This window comes from Salmo trutta, chromosome 13 (assembly GCF_901001165.1).
Source record: "Salmo trutta chromosome 13, fSalTru1.1, whole genome shotgun sequence".
Taxonomy (NCBI): Eukaryota; Metazoa; Chordata; class Actinopteri; order Salmoniformes; family Salmonidae; genus Salmo; species Salmo trutta.
Window position 1 is genome coordinate 45,092,107 of NC_042969.1, and position 21,499 is coordinate 45,113,605.

A 21,499-nucleotide genomic window follows, 5' to 3' on the forward strand; every position below is an offset into this window, starting at 1 on the left:
TTTGTATGTATTTGTCTTAAACTGCATTGTTGGTTAAGGGCTTGTAAGTAAGTATTTCACTGTTGTATTCGGCGCAAATATAATTTTATTTTATTTACTTGGTTGTAAAAGAGACCACTTAATTGTAATCTGGTTATACGATGTCTTGTCAATCAGAAAACCAGTTTACAATCAGAAAATCACATCATAAAGACGTGCCAAATGTTGTCCTATGGGGGGTGTATTATAGCAGGTTTGTGTTTTTTGTCATGAATCTTGTTCTGGAGGCATCTCTGCAGAATTGTCAGTTGCTGGCACAGCCACAAAGAAATTACATTTTAAACCTAACCTTGTGTAGCAAAAATCACACAGTTCTGCCTCCAGGACAAGACATGACAAAAAACTGGTAGTGCAGGAGTTTTTCCTTGTCAGGTCATCCGGTCAGGAAAAACCTCTGTCCCTTAATATGGTGCATGGCTGCCCATTCAGCTATGTCACAATGTGTTACAGATGGACCTTGGAGTATTTCCTGACCACGTGACCTGACCTTTGGCTGACGGGGGATAAGGACGACCAGGTTGAGTTCCGTCCAGGTCCTTACCTGCGCTCGGTCTTGTTGATCAGGTCAGACACCTGCTGTAAGTACTCCTTGGCATATAGCACCACAGGCTCTGTGTCGTTCAGGTCCAGAGGGGACAGGGCAGAGGACAGGTAGTCCAGCCAGTCCACTGCCGGAGCCAACAGCTGAGGGCGAGAGAGGTTAGAGGTCAGGGGTCGCCCTTATGAAAAACAGTTCAACACAAAAACAATGTTTTTAGATATTTTCAGAACTCAAAAGTGTCCCACATAACTGCATCTTTTCATTTAGACACAATTTTGTATCTATTCAATTCATGAGGCATATTGTTGGATCCACACAACAGGTCTCAACATTGTTTTGTTTTTTTAAGCAGTGGGAATTCCCTCCATATAGATGGTGGACTAACCACAATACCATCTGGCAAGAACATTAGACTGCATTTTAGGTCTGAAACTGTCTGACAAACTTCAATTTTTTGTGCGATTTAGGCTACATTCCAATTCTCTACACTTCTCCCGAAGTTTGCACTAATACACTCCCCCTCATGGATTTAAAAGGAATGGACTGGTGTAAGGAATATGGTGGAAATTCCCTCCAGCCATGCTTGATCTAGTACAATGATTTTAAATGCATTAGTTGGAGTGAACAAGTGCACACTTTTGGAGAAGGGTAGAGAATCTGAACGCAACCTTTGATTTGTAAACTGTTCCTTAAAACTAAACCAAATGATCCATAATATTTAGACAGAGAGAGACAGAGAGCGAGAGAGAGACAAAACAGTGAGAGGACCCTGCAGCCCTCATATATTTGCATTCCAGGTCCCAGACGCAATCACAGCCGCCCCTATCCTGGAGGGTCTGTAGGGGTATTACAGTAAAATCCTCAGCCCTCAGCCCCAGACCCACATCCCACTGCTTTAATCCAGAACGTGGGAGCAGAGCACAGAGCAGGGAGGGAGAAAGATGATGGGATGGAGGCTGTTGTTTAGTTGTTTGGTCTTTAATGCACAAAAAAGTACAGTAAATACCAACTTGCCTAGTTAAATAAAGGTTAAATAAAATTAAATAAATACAAATATAGTATGACTACCTGTTTTTCTGACAATCCTTATGATGCATTGTAACATGTTTAAGAATTAGTGTTGTCACAATACCAGAATTTTGACACAATATATATTACCGCCACAACAACAGTCACGAGTCATGACTGCCGTCAAATTCCATGTGACCATAACTAAGCATCTCCAAAACTGCATTCTGATGCCGGTAGCTAATGGCCTGGAACTCAACGCTCTATTGTCTAATCACTCTGACACCAATGCATATGCAATTGAAAATTAAATCAAACACTTTATGAGAGCCCTGGCATTCAGAGTTTAAGCGGAATAGTATCACCTGTTGCGCAACGAGAGCCAGCTTCTCAAAGCTGCTTGATGCATGGAATGAAATAAGTGTTCCTATTAACCCATGTTGCCAACATTTCTATGGGTTATGCTATGCAATTATGTGAGAAAACAGAGTTTTGATGGCCTGTATTAAAAACAGGAGGATCCCACCAGTTTTCTATAGCCTAGGCTTACTATATTTATTTCTCAACTTTCCTAAAATAAAGCACGTTACCTACCTGGCTGGCATGAAAATTAACAGTGGGAAAAGCGTTGTCGGATGACATGTCTTTTTTTCACCTGCCCCTGTTCTGATAGGTGTATGATTATGGCCCATTCTAAATAAAAAATTATTCTACACATACAGTACCAGTCAAAAGTTTGGACACACCTAGTCATTCAAGGGTTTTTCTTAATTTTGTTTACTATTTTCTACATTGTAGAATAATAGTGAAGACATCAAAACTATGAAATAACACACATGGAATAATGTAGTAACCAAAAAAGTGTTAAACAAATCAAAATATATTTTATATTTGAAATTCTTCAAAGTAGCCACCCTTTGCCTTGATGACAGCTTTGCACACTCTTGGCATTCTCTCAACCAGCTTCTTGAGGTAGTCACCGGTAATGCTTTTCCAACAGCCTTGAAGGAGTTCCCACTGCCATGGTTCCACCTGTCACTATAGGGCAGCAGAGACTGTCCTAGTGGCATTAATGAAACTCAGGTGTGTCCTATTTACTCATTATGATTTCCCTGTTGAAAGAGGTGTGTTTTCTGTTGTCCTTTGCAGAAGCTTGAATTTTTTTCCTGTGTGCGTTTGTTTCCTGAGTGAGTTTGAGACCTAGTGTTTGGTGTTTTCTAGTGTACTGTGATCCTTTGGCTACCGTTTCTCAGTAAAGTATTTATATTTATCCTTAACCACTGATTCCTCGTCTGGTCTCTTTTCTGCACCTGGGTCCAACCTCACCACGTCACAGCAAGCTTCTGCCAAACATGGACCCAGCAGAGATCAACCAGATCAAGAATGTTGTAACCCACCAAGGAGCACTGCTGGTGCGGCAGCAAGAACAACTCTCCCAAATGTCAGAGACTCTCCGGGCACTTACCGACTCCCTCCAACGACAGTCCAGCCTCAACCCAGGAGGAGTCAATACCCATGTCTCATTGCCCAGTGCTACAGGCATCGCCGTAGTTCCTCCAGGGAACCTGCACAGGGAACCCAAGATCCCAGCCCCCGAGCGGTAGAACGGCCAGGGGTTCAAGGGGTTCCTCACTCAGTGTTCTTTGAGTATTTGAGCTACAGTCCTCTTCGTTCCACACCGATCGGGCCATGATCATCTCTCTACTCTCGGGCAAGGCCCTGGCGTGGGCAACGGCGGTGTGGGAACAGAAACCACCATCCTGCAACTGCCTATTAGCTTTCACTGCTGAGCTGTGACGAGTCTTCGACCACCCAGTTGGCGGACGAGAAGCGGCCTGCTGACTGTTCAACATCCGCCAAGTGGCCAGACCAGTGGTTGACTTCGCCATCAAGTTCCGCACCCTCGCAGCCAAGAGTGGGTGGAATACAGAGGCCCTAGTCACCGTTTTTTAGAGTTATTACATTCAAATTTCAGAGGTATACACAATCTACCCATTACCACCCATTTCACTGATTCAACCCATCCTACAAATGATGACATTCAATTCTTATGAAACAGAGAACCATCTTAACTGTCTCTCCATTCATTCATTCCATCTCTGTTTGTTGATGAAAGGCTCCTCCATGTCCTCCAACCACTAGCATTCCCTTCACCATCTCTCTGCAGTTCTGCTGCTGCCTTGGAGATAGAAGGGCTTAGCAACAGCTCTTGGCAACAGTCACCTTGGCAACCAGGGAAACATTCAAAAACAAAAAAGAGGACTGCAGGAGAGGCAGAGTAGAATAGTCCTCAGAGGATGGATAAAACACAGACAAAGGTGTGAAGAGGCTTTCAGAAGGTGGTGGTGAGTTGGTGTGGGAGAGGCTGCGAGAAAAAGCCATGCATGTTTTGACACTGTAATGGAGACAAAAGAAAATGTGGGAACAGACTGTAATTGATTAATAACAAACTTTACAGCCTGATCTGATGGCATTCTGATCCACTCAAAATCCACCTCACAAAAATTCCACATCACATATGTACCTCTCTCTCGCCCCCTCTCTCTCTCATACAAACTCACATCCAAGCAACTGCTTGCACATGGAAGTGCACATGTTCTCTCTGTAATCCCCCACCCAACAGACACATACACACCTGCAGTTCGGCGATGGTGATCTTGTGGTAGATCTTCTCCTCATCGCGAAGTTCGTCCGGCGGTACGGTGATGTTGGCGAGCTCCGTTTCAAAGTCTAGGATCTGCTGCATCTGGCTTTGTGTGGAGTTCTTATCCCCCCCCAATAGCAGGCTCAGCTCCACCATGTAGTCCAGATATGCCTTCAACACCTGGGAGGGGACACAGGATAAGCTCAGGGTCGTGTTCACTTGCCACCAAATGGAAGACAACGGTGCGAAGCAGAGTGAAACGGGGAAGTACAATCTGAATTTGTTCAATGAGAAACGCCCGTATTCATTTTTCATTGCAAACCCTCCACCTGAATTTTGTTTTAGGCCTGCTATAGTTAATGTTAACCAGTGGAGGCTCCAGTGGATGACCATCCTCATTGAATTTAAGAAAAAAACAAATATTGAAACATTTAAAAAAAGTTATCCTTTTTAGATAAAACTATACTAAATATATTCACGTCACCAAATAATTGATTAAAACAAACTGATTTCCAATGAAGGTCTACAGTAGCCTCAGCAGCACTCTGTAGGGTAGTACCATGGTGTAGCCAGACAGCTAGCTTATGTCCTCCTCTGGATACATTGACTTCAATAAAAAACCAAGGAGGCTCATGGTTCTCACCCCCTTCCATAAACTTACACAGTAATTATGAAATCTTCCGGAGGACTGCTACAGCTAGCTATCACTGGAATGCATAAAATGTGGTGAGTAGTTAGCTCAAAAAGAGAGAAAGACAATAGTTGAACAGTTTTGAACAAAGAGTGAGAGTTATCTATATTTCATAGTATTTTTTTTTCATTTTCATTTACTTAGCTAGTGTCAAATGTAGCTAGCTAGTTTAGCCTACTTAAACACCTGGCTCAAACAGAGAGTGATGCTATGTTAGCTAGCTGGCTATGGCTATCCAACACTGTCAAGGTAAGCTTTTGGTTGTATTAATGTATTGCCACCGGGCTCGCTGATGTAACTGCTAAACTGATTGCTGCAGACTACACTGTACTGCATGATTGTAGCGGGTTTACTAACGCGTTAATTCTAGTAGCTATGTTGACTATGAATTGACAATGATGTAGGCTGTGTGTAGCGGTTAGCAGTCATGATATGAAGGTTTGGCTTGGAACGTTTGTTTTACCTGGTCACAGACAGCTGACGTGTTGTGCACTGAAGTCCACAAACGAAGGGAAAAAGCGAAAGGAGGAGAGCCCGTAGATAGATGCAAAAATGTATTATATATACAATGAGCTGTTTGTATGTGTCTGGTATGAAAGTGAACTGTGTTTGTGTGTGATCTGGGGTGTATTCATTCAGCAAATTCTGTTTAAAAACATTTCTTAAACGGAAGCAAACGAAACAGGGATAAACATACCTGAATTTGTCCAATAGAAACTCTCGTTTTCAACTGTTGGACTAATGATGACAGCCTAGATCAGCTAGATGCAGGCAAGAGTGTGCAAGGTGGTATTGAATGTGCCACTGTCAGTCACCTTGATTACTCAAAATTCTCTCGACCTCTGCAGCTACATTGTAAACTTTCATTCATAGGCTAGGTTGTAGCAACCTCATGACGGGTACAGGGAAAATTTGAGTATCACGTAGTAGCCTAAACCTATCGATGTTACATTGAGCTGGGTGAAGGGAATACGAATGACAGTCATCCAAAATGCTGTAATAGAAATAATATGTTAATAAAAAAAAAAATCATACTCCCTCATCTTAAATGGCACCGACCGCTACTAGTGTTAACACACTTGATTCTAATCAGCTGCTCCTTAGGACCTTAATTAGCTGAATCAGGTGTGTCATAGTAAGGCTGCACATCTAGTTGGTCTCCAGGAGGAGGGTTGGCCACCCCCGGGATAGTCTGCAGACTATAGTAGGGCCAGGAGTTTTTGTTGACAACATGACCTGATCAGAAAAAAAACTCTGGCTACAGTGACTATAACTAAGGCTCAGAGTTTTTCCAGGTGAAACACCATTTATTAGTCAAAATTCCCAACTCTACTCTGGTGTGGTATAGTCACAAGAGAATGAGAGCAATCAAAATGTAACACTTGCTGCTGGCTTCATTTTCAGTGGAAGGTTTCAGTCTTTCTAGTTTGTTGTAAAGTGACCACCACCCTGCTAAAATATGCTGCTGGCTTCATTTTCAGTGGAAGGTTTCAGTCTTTCTAGTTTGTTGTAAAGTGACCACCACCCTGCTAAAATAGGCTGGGTTGTGTCAGAGATTTGTGACAGGCTATAGGGAGGGTAAATTAGAATGGAACAACAAGATACACGTCAACGTTTAGATAAACAGATAATGAATGACCCCCTCCACAGAATCTTGTGCAGATACATATGGAGGGGAAGCCGCCATCTTCTGCAGACAGTACATGTATGGTGACATGATGATATTTTGTGTTTTAATGATGTTGTGAAGCTTGAAATGCTGAATGAAATTCCTAAGCTTTGGATAATAAATAAACTGGGGAAGACAGGCTCATAGTAATAGCTGGAACAGAATCAATTGAATGGTATCCAACAAATCAAACACATTGTTTCTATTAGTTTGATGCAATTCCATTTACTCAATTCCAGCCATTATTATGAGCCATCCTCCACTCAGCAGCCTCCTGTGACAGTAATTTACTGCATTTTAATTTATTATGGTACCTCATGTTGACAGCCATAGGTAGGAAAAGACCACACATGTACTGGCTGGCCCCCACCCACCTGAACTTCACTCACCTTCTCATTGGCTGTCTTGTTGAGGTAATAGTCCCGCGAGGGGAGGAACAGCCCCGATTGATCCACCTGGCGGAAATGCATCAACAGGTGAGCAAACACACTACTCATAAGGGATAATGAATTGCAGTGTGCGGAGTCCATTCACTATCATATTCGGCACCTGTTATTATATAAAAGCTTAAAATGTGTGTGTATGTGCATGTGTATGTCTGTCTACATGTGCCCGCGTGTGTCTGTCTGTGTCTATGCATGCATGCCTATGTGTTTGTTTGTGAATGCTAGTACATGCATTTTCATTTAAATAGACCCAGAGCCAGAGCAGCTGACCTGGATGACATTGCTGTTGGAGTTCTTGGGGTCCACGCTGACTCCGATGGTGAAGAAGGGCTGGGCACGGTAGGGGCCCGACACTGTCTTCAGAACCTCCATGAAGTTGTCCTTCTCCCAGGGCCCTGTGATGTTCCAGCCCCCTGTCTGCAAACACACACAGACACACACACACTAGAGAGACTCAACGAATACAGAAAAGAGCTGCTATTTTTATGGTAACACTTTGTTCAACACCTTTATAAGCCAAAAAATTTGTGTTCTTACTTCCACTCACACTACAACCAGCACTGCAGCTGCAATGAATGAGTATTGCAAAGTGTTTCCGATAAACTTGCGTTGTTATTATTAGCGGCTTGTGTCTTTTTTAATAAAGGAATATTTCACTTTCTATGGTCATTGTGACGTAGAAGTCCGTCATTGGCCGCGGGCAGCATTTGGTACTTTAACGCACGCACACATTCATCACTCCTCCCTGCTCCATTATCAGATAAGTTAACAATGTGGGTCGACACACAAGTTAGCTTCTCTATCTTAGTACATACATTTCACACTTACGTTAGTAACCGGTTAGGGTATAAAGAAATAAACAGACAGTGTTCATATTTAATATAAGCAATATTTATTATACTTAGATGTTATGGATGAGCGCGTTGTTTGTTCTGTTCCTCTCTCTCTCCATCTCTGTAGCTTCCGGCTATGCTGGATAAGGACCTGAGCTAAGGGAATTGGGCTTACTTTGTAGTGCCTGTCCGGAATGGCTCATTACTGTAAATGGGAATATTGGAAGACAATGTCAGTAGTGATGTAATTTTGTAAATGTTATATTGTGATGTTGTTTCATAAACGTGTTGCAATGTATATATTTTGGTATGTTTAGATAAATGGAAACTCTAGGTTGAATAGGTAATTGCTTAATTAATTAGTGTTAATTGTTCTGAGGGGAGGGGCTATCCCTACAAAAGGAGCCTCTCTTTCAGTTCATCGAGAGGCATTTTGGATTGAGCTGTGGGTGGGGCAGCTTTGTTTTTAAGCTGTCCCATAAGGTATACGTTTGATGGCAGTACTGTTGTTTTTGTTTCTTGAATCACTATGTAAATAAACACCCAGAAGCACAGAAGAACTTTTGCGGCTCCGCCATCTTTTTATTTTTTATAGAGGTTAGGTTTTCCAGTTTAGCCTTCTGGCCTACTCTACGTGACAGTCATAGGAGTAACAACATAAATTGGTGCATGAGTGGTACTTGAGTTTCGCCATCAGCTGGAAGACTGTGTCCTCTTTTCTCAGCGGACAGAGGGAGAGCGAAGGGACTAAGTCGGGGTGAGAGGCAGCCTCACCGCTGCTCCCTCCCTCCTCTCAGACTGACCATCAGATGCAGGCCATCAGTCCAATAAAACAAAGCAAACATTTACTTCATAATTATCAGCTAGATATGAGAATCGTAAATGTAGCTAACCTGATAGGTCATTTTTGCCTGTTAACCTGTTTGGGCTAGGGGGCAGTATTGAGAATTTTGGAAAAAATATGTGCCCATTTTTAACTGCCTCCTACACCAACTCAGAAGCTAGAATATGCATATTATTGTTCAGGTTTGGATAGAAAACACTCTGAATTTTCTAAAACTGTTTGAATGGTGTCTGTGAGTATAACAGAACTCCTATGGCAGGAAAAAACCTGACAAGGTTTCATGCAGGAAGTACCCTGTCTGACAAGGAGTCGTGCGTCTTGCATCTGTTTATTGAAAAGTAAGGATCTTAGCTGTAACGTGACAATTCCCAGGGCTCCGATAGGCTCTCAGAACCCGGGAAATACCTGAAGGTTGACGAGGCAGCCTCAGGCTGAAACACATTATCGCCTTTGGTAAGTGGCGGATCAGAGGACCTTTGAATGAGGCGCGTGCACGATTCGCTCCTGAGGAGAAATTTAATTCGGCTGTTTAGGCTCAATGCATATTCCCGGTCGGAATATTATCGCTTTTCTACGAGATAAATGGCATAAAAATTGGTTTTAAACAGCGGTTGACATGCTTTGAAGTACGGTAATGGAATATTTAGACATTTTTTGTCACGCCAATGCGCCATGCGCGAGACCGTGATGTAGCATTCTGATAGTGTCTAGAACTCACGAACAAAACGCCGCTGTTTGGATATAACGATGGATTATTTGGGACCAAACCAGCATTTGTTATTGAAGTAGAAGTCCTGGCAGTGTATTCTGACGAAGAACAAGCAAGGTAAGAACATTTTTCTTATAGGAAATGTGATTTTGGTGGAGGCTGACTTGGGTGGGTGTCTAAATAGCTAGCCCTGTGATGCCGGGCTATGTACTTAGATTATTGCAAAATGTGCTTCATCCGAAAAGCTATTTTTAATCGGACATATCGAGTGCATAGAGGAGTAATGTATCTATAATTCTTAAAATAATTGTTATGCTTTTTGTGAACGTTTATCGTAAGTAATTTAGCAAACTGTTAGTAAATTCCCCGGAAGTTTGCGGGGGTTATGCTTTTTCTGAACGTCACATACTAATGTAAAAAGCTGTTTTTTGATATAAATATGAACTTGATTGAACAGACGTGCATGTATTGTATAACACAATGTCCTAGGTGTGTCATCTGATGAAGATCATAAAAGGTTAGTGCTGCATTTAGCTGTGGTTTGGGTTTATGTGACATGATATGCTAGCTTGAAAAATCGGTGTCTGATTATTTCTGGCTGGGCACTCTGCTGACATAATCTAATGTTTTGCTTTCGTTGTAAAGCCTTTTTGAAATCGGACAGTGTGGTTAGATTAACGAGATTCTTGTCTTTAAATAGCTGTAAAATAGTCATATGTTTGAGAAATTGAAGTAATAGTATTTCTAACGATTCAAAAATCGCGCCACTGGATTTCAGTGGCTGTTACGTAGGTGGGACGAATTCGTCCCACATGCGCCAGAGAGGATAAACTAAAACTAATATATAGTTGAAGTCGGAAGTTTACATACACTTAGGTTGGAGACTAGTTTTTCTCATTTTTCAACAACTCCACAAATTTCTTCTTAACAAACTATAGTTTTGGCAAGTCAGTTAGGACATCTACTTTGTGCATGACAAGTCATTTTTCCAACAATTGTTTACAGACAGATTATTTCACTGTATCTCAATTCCAGTGGGTCAGAAGTTTACATACACTAAGTTGACTGTGCCTTTAAACAGCATAGAAAATGCCAGAAAATTCTGTCATGGCTTTAGAAGCTTCTGATAGGCTAATTGACATCATTTGAGTCAATTGGAGGTGTACCTGTGGATGAATTCCAAGGTCTACCTTCAAACTCTGTGCCTCTGTTTGACATCATGGGAAAATCAAAAGAAATCAGCCAAGACCTCAGAAAACAAATTGTAGACCTCCACAAGTCTGGTTCATCCTTGGGAGCAATTTCCAAACGCCTGAAGGTACCACGTTCATCTGTACAAACAATAGTACGCAAGTATAAACACCATGTGACCACGCAGCCGTCAAACCGCTCAGGAAGGAGACGCGTTCTGTCTCCTAGAGATTAACGTACTTTGGTGCGAAAAGTGCAAATCATTCCCAGAACAACATCAAAGGACCTTCTGAAGATGCTGAAGGAAACAGGTACAAAAGCATCTATATCCACAGGAAAATGAGTCCTATATCGACATAACCTGAAAGGCTGCTCAGCAAGGAAGAAGCCACTGCTCCAAAACCGCCATAAAAAAAGCCAGACTACGGTTTGCAACTGCACATGGGGACAAAGATCATACTTTTTTGAGAAATGTCCTCTGGTCTGATGAAACAAAAATAGAACTGTTTGGCCATAATGACCATCGTTATGTTTGGAGGAAAAAGGGGGACGCTTGCAAGCCGAAGAACACCATCCCAACCATGAAGCATGGGGGTGGCAGCATCATGTTGTGGGGGTTGCTTTGCTGCAGGAGGGACTGGTGCACTTCACAAAATAGATGGCATCATGAGGGAGTAAAATTATGTGGATATATTGAAACAACATCTCAAGACATCAGTCAGGAAGTTAAAGCTTGGTCGCAAATGGGACTTCCAAATGGACAATGACCCCAAGCACACTTCCAAAGTTGTGGCAAAATGGCTTAAGGACAACAAAGTCAAGATATTGGAATGGCCATCACAAAGCCCTGACCTCAACCCTATAGAAAATTGATGGACAGAACTGAAAAAGCATGTACGAGCAAGGAGGTCTACAAACCTGACTCCGTTACACCAGCTCTGTCAGGAGGAATGGGCCAAAATTTACCCAACTTAATGTGGGAAGCTTGCGGAAGGCTACCCGAAATGTTTGACCCAAGTTAAACAATTTAAAAGGCAATGCTACCAAATATAAATGTCTGGAATTGTGAAAAACTGAGATTAAATGTATTTGGCTAAGGTGTTTGTAAACTTCCACACTTAGGTGTGCCTCACAAGTAGTACAACAAATTATCTATTACCAGTGTGATCATATACAGTGGTCTGAGAAGATCAATATAGGCAGTGCAATTCAAGCATGCAGTGATAATGTATAGCCTACTGCACAAACCTCATTGCTACAGAACTGTTTTTCATTCATTAATGTTGCATAGGCTTGCATTTTGACTTAGAAAGGGATCTTGACTCAGAAGGTTGGTGTCCACTGGCCTAGAGGGAGTTTCCATATACAAGCCATTCCCTTTCAAATCCTTGAAGGATACACACTTTTGGAGAAATTAGAGATTATTGGGATGCAACCTGTGTGTGTGTGTGTGTCTGTGTAAGGGGGCGGGGTCTGAAGCAAAGCTGACCTTTGCGATGAGGTCAATGAGGGGCGTGGCTCCCAGCTCCTCGATGTGCTGCTCGTTGAGACAGGACAGGTAGTAGAACTGGGTCTTCCTCTCGGCGTCACTGCTGGAGTTGAACGTGCCATTCTCTAAAGAAGTAGAGAAAAAGAGGGGGAGGGAAGAAGATAAAAATATGGATTAGGAGGAGAACAGAGGCTAATGTGATTGTGTGACATGCTCACCAAACCGCACGCATGCATGTTGATTTTGTACCCCCACACCAGACACGATCAGGACACGCAGGTTGAAATATCAAAACAAACTCTGAACCAATTATATTAATTTGGGGACAGGTTGAAAAGCATTAAACATTTATTGCAATTTAGCTAGCTAGTTTGCTGTTGCCAGCTAATTTGTCCTGGAATATAAACATTGGGTTGTTATTTTACCTGAAATGCACAATGTCCTCTACTCCAACAATTAATCCACAGATAAAACGGTAAACCGGGGGGCGCTGGTGTGCAGCAACATGTAAAGACACGTTTTCTCGGTGCTCCGATCCAGGGCGAACAATTTACTATTATTACCTCCCCAACATATTAATTTTCTAACAATTTGGAATCAAACCCAATTTACTTTCCTGACATTTTTGGCCTTCTAATCGTAAAATGTCGAGACAACGGCCGTGGGCCACAAAGGAGCAGGCCTCTGCTGAAGCCTCGGGCTCAGCTGACACGGACTCTGATCCCCCGAACTAGCCATGGTAATGCGGCTATCATTAAATCTGAACAGGCTGTGCTGGCTAAGGTGGAGTCATTATCCACTGACCTATCCTCACAAATAGCTATTCTTGCCACCGAGGTCAACATAAAGTTCGACTTTGTTAACGAAGACTTGGCGCGACATGACACCCGTCTGAATAGCCTGGTAGTTGCCGCAAATATTTGCTCAGACAAAGTGGTGACACTGGAAGAGGAAGGTTGAGGATTTTCGGCGTGAGAGATGGACTCGAGACCATAGGCAGAATGTGGCCTTCCCTGTCCATAGCTAAACTGCTACAGGAAATTCTAGGCCTCGATTACGCCCCCACACTTGACCATGCGCACAGAAGCATACAGTCTGCACCGAAGAATGGGTATCCGCCCAGACCCATAGTAGTTAAATTCCATTACCTTCAGGAGAAATAGGATGTCTTCCGTTAAGGCAGTGCGACGGGCCAGAATGTTCACATTTACCCGGACTACATGGCGGCAGTCATGAAGAAGAGGTCAGTCAACGCAGTGAGGGGGCTCCTACACCGCTGTCTGGACACCAAGTTCGGCATTCCTTACCCAGCTGTACTGAAGATCACTACTCCCTTCTTAAACCCAACCAAGGCCAAAAAATACATTGTCGCGCACCTACATCCACAGGAGGACAGGCAACATAATACTAACTAGCCATTGTGGGCACATACTGTGACCCTGCTCTTGCCATGCTAACGCGAACAAGGACCAACTATCGAATTCATATCTTGATTAGAAAGGTGCCTCCACCCTGTTGCCCCCCAAAAAATGTAATCCAGTAACTTAACGTTATGAACAAGGATGGGTGACATATTCTCACAAGGACAATATAGTTATTTACAATACATGGTGTCGTGTCTTTGGCTATGCCGGATTAAGTGATATGACATGCTATCCTATAAAATCCTCTGTAATTAATATCACCTGATTAGCTAATCATGTAAATGTAATTAACTAGAAAGTCGGGACACCACGGAGGAGTGTTTATAGAGCCGTTATCTTCCGAATAAACTCTTAAAGACTTAGTAATATTTTACATCGATAGCCGTCAATATTAATCGTCACCTTATTTTCAGTCTCATAATGAAAGTTGTAAATTCTTGGTTATCTTCACGAACCCTGGCTAACAAGTTGAATCAGCAAGACAAAATTGTGTTTATTTATTTACTAAATACCTAAACTAATCACAGAATTACATAGACACAGAATACGAATAATGTCATACAGGAAACGTCCCTGGTGAACGGAACCTGTATGATGGCTGGTTACACAAAGAGAGGGGGTTGGGCTTGAATGAAAGAGCGGGAAGACTGAGGAACAAAAGAAACAGCCATGCTATCGTAAATACAATATCTTATGCATTCTAAATACATTTTTTTCTGTGCTGGCCCCCCGTGGGAATTGAACCCACAACCCTGGCGTTGCAAACACCATGCGTTGCAAACACCATGCTCTACCAACTGAGCTACAGGGAAGGCCAGATCTGTACTTGACATGTGTGTCCTTTTAACGCAGAGGCTGCAGACCTCACGTACCGGAACTCGGGGTTACATTTTCATCACTGACTTATATAGTGGCGAGGGAAGAAGGGTGTGTTTCATCGTTTATAACCCCTGTCTCTTCACAGGGGCGGGCCACTGATTAAGCAGGGCACTTTCCTTATGGAAACCCATTCTCTCATTTGGAAGCTAAAATTACATTTAATCTTCTAACAAACAGTTTCAATATCAAACATTTAAATTGCACAACAATTCCATGTGAATCTGATAACTAGAGTGGGTAGACTTTCCCAGGTACAGTTTATGCCGTCCTGTCATCAGTCATAATGTCTCCGAACTGACATCCATACTCATTAAAACCTGTTAGGGCTAGGGGGCAGTATTTACACGGCCGGATAAAAAACGTACCCGATTTAATCTGATTATTACTACTGCCCAGAAACTCGAATATGCATATAATTATTGGCTTTGGATAGAAAACACCCTAAAGTTTCTAAAACTGTTTGAATGGTGTCTGTGAGTATAACAGAACTCATATGGCAGGCAAAAACCTGAGAAGATTCTGTACAGGAAGTGCCCTCTCTGACCATTCCTTGGGCTTCTTGGCTCTGTTTATTGAAAACTGAGGATCTTTGCTGTAACGTGACACTTCCTACGGCTCCCATAGGCTCTCAGAACCCGGGAAAAAGCTGAATGATGTAATTCCAGCCCCTGGCTGAAAAACATTAGCGCCTTTGGTAAGTGGTCTATCAGAGGACAATCAGACTGAGGCTCGTGCACGAGGCGACCCCATGTTTTTATTTTCTCTCTCTTTGTACTAAAACACAGATCCCCGGTCGGAATATTATCGCTTTTTTACGAGAAAAATGGCATAAAAATCGATTTTAAACAGCGGTTGACATGCTTCGAAGTACGGTAATGGAATATTTAGAATTTTTTTGTCACGAAACGCGTCGGGCGCGTCACCCTTATTTACCCTTCGGATAGTGTCTCGCTATTATTTCTTACAACCAACAACAAATCTTGACCATCAGATTGGCAGTTACTTACCCCAATTCCGGCTTCTACTTAGACTCATCTGCCCTGGGCTCTTTCTGTAATTCCAACCCAATTTTCGGGCTACCCAAGAGAAAATGCCGGTGTTACAGAGGCAAGAGAAGGGGGGATCCTGGTGAGATTAAGGCAAAGGGAAAATCGGCCACCTCTTCCCTCCATGCTACTGGCTAATGTACAGTCACTTGACAATAAGCTGGATGACCTCCAATCGTGGATTTGCTACCAACGGGACTCTTGGTGTAGAAAAAGCCCATGGAGTTGGTGGAATAATCCTTTAATTCATTGCCACTTACTCAGCTGGGCCAGGGGCTCTTTAATTAGGTCAGGTGGAAATGTCAGACAGATCTCCACTCCATAAAAGGAGGAAATCATCATCGCCTGATCGCGTTGCCTTCTCTTCCTTCACTCTGTCTAATCCAGAAGTTCTGTGCATCCATGAATCCACGTAAATCCACCGACTCTGTTACCTTTCATCTGAACTATCTGCTGCGATCGGGAGAGTGGGCCATCAGTTGTTGTTTGGAGTTATTATCGCGTAGCGCGGCTTGGAGCGCACGCTTCAAACATTTTGTGTAATGTGAATGGTCAATGATCCCGGCCCTACGGATCATAATAGGCCAATTATGCAATTGGTATGGTTAATATGTACACTTGAAGGGGTGAAATAAGAAAGTAATTGTTTGTTGAACTGATCGGCTCTGATCCAACTAATGGCGATTATAGATTGAATAACCAACCGATCACTGTTTGTATTATTCTTTCATGATTTATGATAAGCCTAAATTGCTCACCGATGGTTCCTATTGACTTATTAATGAACTGGATTGTTGAATTCCCTAAATTATGTTAATAATGAATGATTGTTATGATTAGATCTTTGTGATGATGGATTTGATTGGACACACGTTATTCTGTTTCCTTTGTTATGCAGCACAGACTACTCAGTAAATATACCACTTTATGGTTAAAGGAATTCCTGCCTCAGTCTCATCCATTCCTCTGTCACCTGACCCGTGACCACCTGTTCACCCTCACTGTCAGTCATCCTACCTGTCCAGCTACCCCCACAAATTCCACAAATCTTTCACTTGGAACTGCAATATTTTTTGCTTTTTGGAAACATGTCTCAGACAAGATACGGATATGGATTCTGCATTCACCGGGTGGACAGGACAGTGGAGTCGTGGAAATTGAAGGGGGGAGGGGTTTGCCTCTTCCTCAACTCCAACTGGTGTACTAATTCCAGCACGGTGGAAGTGTCGACTCACTGTTCAACCTTTTCTTGGAATACCTGGTGGTCAAATGCCGACCCTTCTACCTCCCGAGGGAGTTTTCAGCTGTTATCGTGACTGCTGTATACATTCTACCTCAGGACAATAAAAATAACAAGCTGGCGCTTAATGAACTGTACATGGCTATAAACAAGCAGGAAACCCTACATCCAGAGGCTGCCTTTCTGGTTGCCGGCAATTTTAATTTGGCGTCCCTAAGACACGTGATACCCAACTTCCATCAACACGTCTCCAATGCCACTAGAGGCGATTAAAAGTCCTAGACAATTGCTACTCTACCCACAAGCAAGCATACAAGGCCCTCCCTCGTCCGCCATTCGGCAATTCAGATCATGACTCCATACTCTTGCTTCCTGTTTACAAGCAGAAGCTGGAACAGGAAGTACCCGCGATTTGCTCTGTTGAGAAATGGTCACCAGAATCAGAGGGTATGCTACAGGACTGCTTTGCTAGCGCTGATTGGAATATGTTCCAAGACTCTGCCGATAACATCGACGAGCTAACCCCCTCCGTCACCAGCTTCATTAGCAAATGCAGGGGGGATTCGCTGCTTCCCCAATCAAAAGCCCTTGATTAACACAGAGGTTGGAGCTAAACTAAAGAGCAGGGCTACCGCACATAGAGCTATCGTAGACAACCCTGATGCTATGACCAAAGACAGGAATAAGTACAATAAGGCCCGCTATAACCTCCGCAGAGTCACCAAACGAGCAAAAGGACAATATAGGAATAAAGTGGAATTATATTACACAGGCTCCGATGCCCGACGCATGTGGCAGGGGCTAGAGTCCATTACGGATTACAAAGGAAGACCCAACCTGTCAGAAACCGTCTCTAATGTGTAGGAGGGTTGAAGTCAGGCGCAGGAGACAGAACTACGTGAAACACACGTTTAATGGAATAAGTCCAAAAATCCAAGGCAGGGTACAAAACTCAAAACAATAGGAATAAAATCCAAAATGAGTTGGGACGCAGCCCAGCAGACCCTCATGCCTAAAATACAGCACAGTGGAGCATAATCAAATCCCCAACCTACGCAGGATGAAACAAAATTAATCCCGCACAACCCCAAACCAAAAACAGACTGACTAAATAACCCCACTAATGACCTAACCCAAAACAGGTGCTAACCTAAACAGACATCACTAAACGAAACAGAAAAGGGGATCGGTGGTAGCTAGTAGGCCGGCGACGGCCGAGCACCGCCCGAACGGGGAGAGGCGCCACCTTCTGTGGACGTTGTGACACAACCGTGATCTGCCCAACAATGTCTCTCTACCAGACAACCTCCATGCACGCTTTGACAACAGCCGGGTGTGAGGGCCGTCACCGACCCAGAGGACTGGGTGATCTCGCTCTCCGAGGCCGATGTGAGAAGGGTCTTTAAAATCAGGTCAACACCCGCAAGGCCGCGGGCCCCGACGGTAGTCCAGGGTGCACTCTCAGAGCATGAGCAGATTAGCTGGCAGGCATATTCATGGTTTTCAACCTCTCCTTGTCCCAATCTGTAATCGCCACATGTTTTAAAATGACCACAATCAACCCTGTTCCTAAGAACTCTAAGGTTTCATGCCACAATGATTACTGCCCTGTAGCACTTCTGTAATCTGAAGTGCTTTGAGTGGCTGGTAATCATAAACATTAAGGAGTGCCTCTTATCCGCTCGCCGTTCCCTTATGCCATAGTTTGTACATCTCAATTGTCAGTTGAAACCACATTTGTTTAAGCAAGTCAACCATATCAGCTATATATTTTTTTAAGGCAGTACATGAGGCTGAATGAACTGTTTCACTGCAAGACAAGGCTCCGCTGAGGTGTAGGATTCACTCCATGGTGCTGAATAGAAAGCTCTGCTGTTGGGACAGCTTTATGTAGGCCCAAACAGTTTGTGGGCACCGTTTGTCACCGTTATAGTGGAATGAATGTATTGTTTAGTGTTGTGTTGTCTAGTGACTTTGCTGGCATTAATCCCCCCAGAAATTGGGGGAGTTTGTCTCACCAACATTTACATGCTAAAATCACCACCGGTACCGGTGCATCAAGTCTGACACCAACAGGCTCTTGAACAGCTTCTATCCCCAAGCAATACGACTGATAAATAGCTAACAAAATAGCTACACTGACCGAGATTACCTTGTATCTTTATTGACCTTTAATTTCTACATTTGCACTCTCACATGGCCCTACACACTCACATACACTGTCACTCCAACATACACAAACACACTCCATAATTTTCTCACTCACACATAATACGCACATACATTTATACTGACTCTACACACCTGCACACATGCACGCTCTTGCTACTATGTTTCTTATATCCTGTTGCCTAGTCCCCCTTACCCTTACCTCCATCACTCCAGTATCCCTGTACATGTAAATATGGTATTGGAAAGGACTATTTCCTGTATATGCTATGCTTACTTACTTACTTACTTTATTGTGCATTTCATATTTCTTATTTCTCATGTGTTTTTTTCCCAAGTAATATATTGTTATTGATTATTGCATTGTTGCCTTCTGAGTTTGAAAGAAAGGCATTTCACCGTACTTGCGCATGTGACATTAAAACTTGAAACTTTACTGTCTGAGACAAACACTAAAAAAACATAATGAAATAGGCTACACAACATCAGAGGCGTTGCGTGAGTTCCATGTTTGGGGTAGCAGCTTAGCCCCAGCTAGAGGAAAACATTTTAAGAGGATCCTGGAAAAAAATATGCCTTTTATAATCACATTTCATGCAATTCTATGACATGTATGGAATCATCATCAGAATTCTTAATAATAGGCATACTACAAAAATTACAGGGTAGGCCTAATCTGCTGATACTGACAAATGAATTAAGGTAATATGTACATGAATGTAGAGTTATTAAAGTGACTATGTATAGATAATAACAGAGAGTAGCAGAAGCGTAAAGGGGAGGGGGGGGGCAATACAAATAGTCTGGGTAGCAATTTGATTAGATGTTCAGGAGTCTTATGGCTTGGGGGTAGAAGCTGTTTAGAAGCCTCTTAGACCTAGACTTACGGTACCAAGCTCTGGTACCGCTGGATTCTTTGACATTTTTTAGGGCCTTCCTCTGACACCGCCTTGTATAGAGGTCCTGGATGGCAGGAAGCTTCGGCCGTACACACTACCCTCTGTAGTGCCTTGCGGTCGGAGGCCGAGCAGTTGACATACCAGGCAGTGATGCAACCAGTCAGGATGCTCTCGACAGTGCAGCTGTAGAACCTTTTGAGGATCTAAGGACCCATGCCAAATCTTTTCAGTTTCCTGAGGGGGAATAGGTTTGGTTGTGCCCTCTTCACAACTGTCTTGGTGTGCTTGGACCATGTTAGTTTGTTGGTGATGTGGACACCAAGGAACTTGAAGCTCTCAACCTGCTCCAATACAGCCCCGTCGATGAGAATGGGGGCGTGCTCGGTCCTCATTTTCCTGTAGTCCACAATCATCTCCTTTTTCTTGATGACGTTGTGGGAGAGGTTGTTGTCCTGGCACCACACGGACAGGTCTCTAACCTCCTCCCTACAGGCGGTCTCGTCGTTGTCAGTGATCAGGCCTACAACTGTTGTGTCATTGGCAAACTTAATGATGGTATTGGAGTCGTGGGAGTACAGAAAAGAACTGAGCATGTAATGCTGAGGGGCCCGTGTTGAGGATCAGCATGGCGGATGTGTTGTTACTTACCCTTTACCACCTGGGGGCAGCCTGTCAGGAAGTCCAGGATCCAGTTGCAGAGGGAGGTGTTTAGTCCCAGGGTCCTTAGCTTATTGATGAGCTTTGAGGGCACTATGGTGTTGAACGCTGAGCTGTAGTCAATGAATAGCATTCTCACATAGGTGTTCCTTTTGTCCAGGTGGGAAAGGGCAGTGTGGAGTGCAATAGAGATTGCATCATCTGTGGATCTGTTAGGGCAGTATGCAAATTGGAGTGTGTCTAGGGTTTCTGGGATAATGGTGTTGATGTGTGCCATGACTAGCTTTTCAAAGCACTTCATGGCTACAGACATAAGTGCTATGGGTCGGTAGTTATTGTGACAGGTTACCTTAGTGTTCTTGGGCACAGGGACTATGGTGGTCTGCTTAAAACATGTTGGTATTACAGACTCGGACAGGGAGAGGTTGAAAATGTCAGTGAAGACACTTGCCAGTTGGTCAGCGCATGCTCGCAGTACACGTCCTGGTAATCCGTCTGGCCCTGTGGCCTTGTAAAATGTTGACCTGTTTAAAGGTCTTACTCACATCGGTTGCAGAGAGTGTGATCACACAGTCGTCCGAAACAGCCGGTGCTCTCATGCATGTTTCAGTGTTATTTGCCTCGAAGCGAGCATAGAAGTGGTTTAGCTCGTCTGGTAGGTTCGTGTCACTGGGCTGCTCTCGGCTGTGCTTCCCTTGGTAGTCTGTAATGGTTTGCAAGCCCCGCCACATCCGATGAGCGGTGGAGCCGGATCTTAGTCCTGTGTTGACACTTTGCCTGTTTGATGGTTCGCTAAGCTAAATTCCAGCTATGTTTGTTGACATCATACAATGCATTCTGGTTGTCATGTAAACATTTATTAGACCAAATATGTTATAACAAAACGAGGTGAAGGGATGGTTCACTCAACTGACTTAAATTCTAACTATCGTTACTCAGGGTTGACAGCTCAGACCCCCTTTCCAGGGGTTTTATTTTTATTTAGCTTATAAACTTTTCCTGTGTTTGCCCCCCATTTATTGATAAATCCTCTACTATAGTGTAACGGCTGTCTTTGGAAGAAGAGGACCAAGGTGCAGGG

The 21,499-nt window shown here is 43.3% G+C and overlaps 1 protein-coding gene across 3 annotated transcripts in view; it reads right to left on the minus strand.

Moving 5' to 3' along the window:
- LOC115205829 (endothelin-converting enzyme 2) overlaps nt 1-21,499 on the minus strand; it is a 77,587-nt gene that overhangs the window by 24,122 nt on the left and 31,966 nt on the right. For all 3 annotated transcript variants that reach the window (XM_029772174.1, XM_029772173.1, XM_029772175.1), the window contains 5 exons: nt 12,105-12,229; nt 7,309-7,455; nt 6,982-7,047; nt 4,224-4,412; nt 581-723 (listed from right to left, as the gene is read on the minus strand). In XM_029772174.1, the coding sequence (XP_029628034.1) occupies nt 581-723; nt 4,224-4,412; nt 6,982-7,047; nt 7,309-7,455; nt 12,105-12,229 (670 nt within the window). The remainder of the gene's footprint in view (nt 1-580; nt 724-4,223; nt 4,413-6,981; nt 7,048-7,308; nt 7,456-12,104; nt 12,230-21,499) is intronic.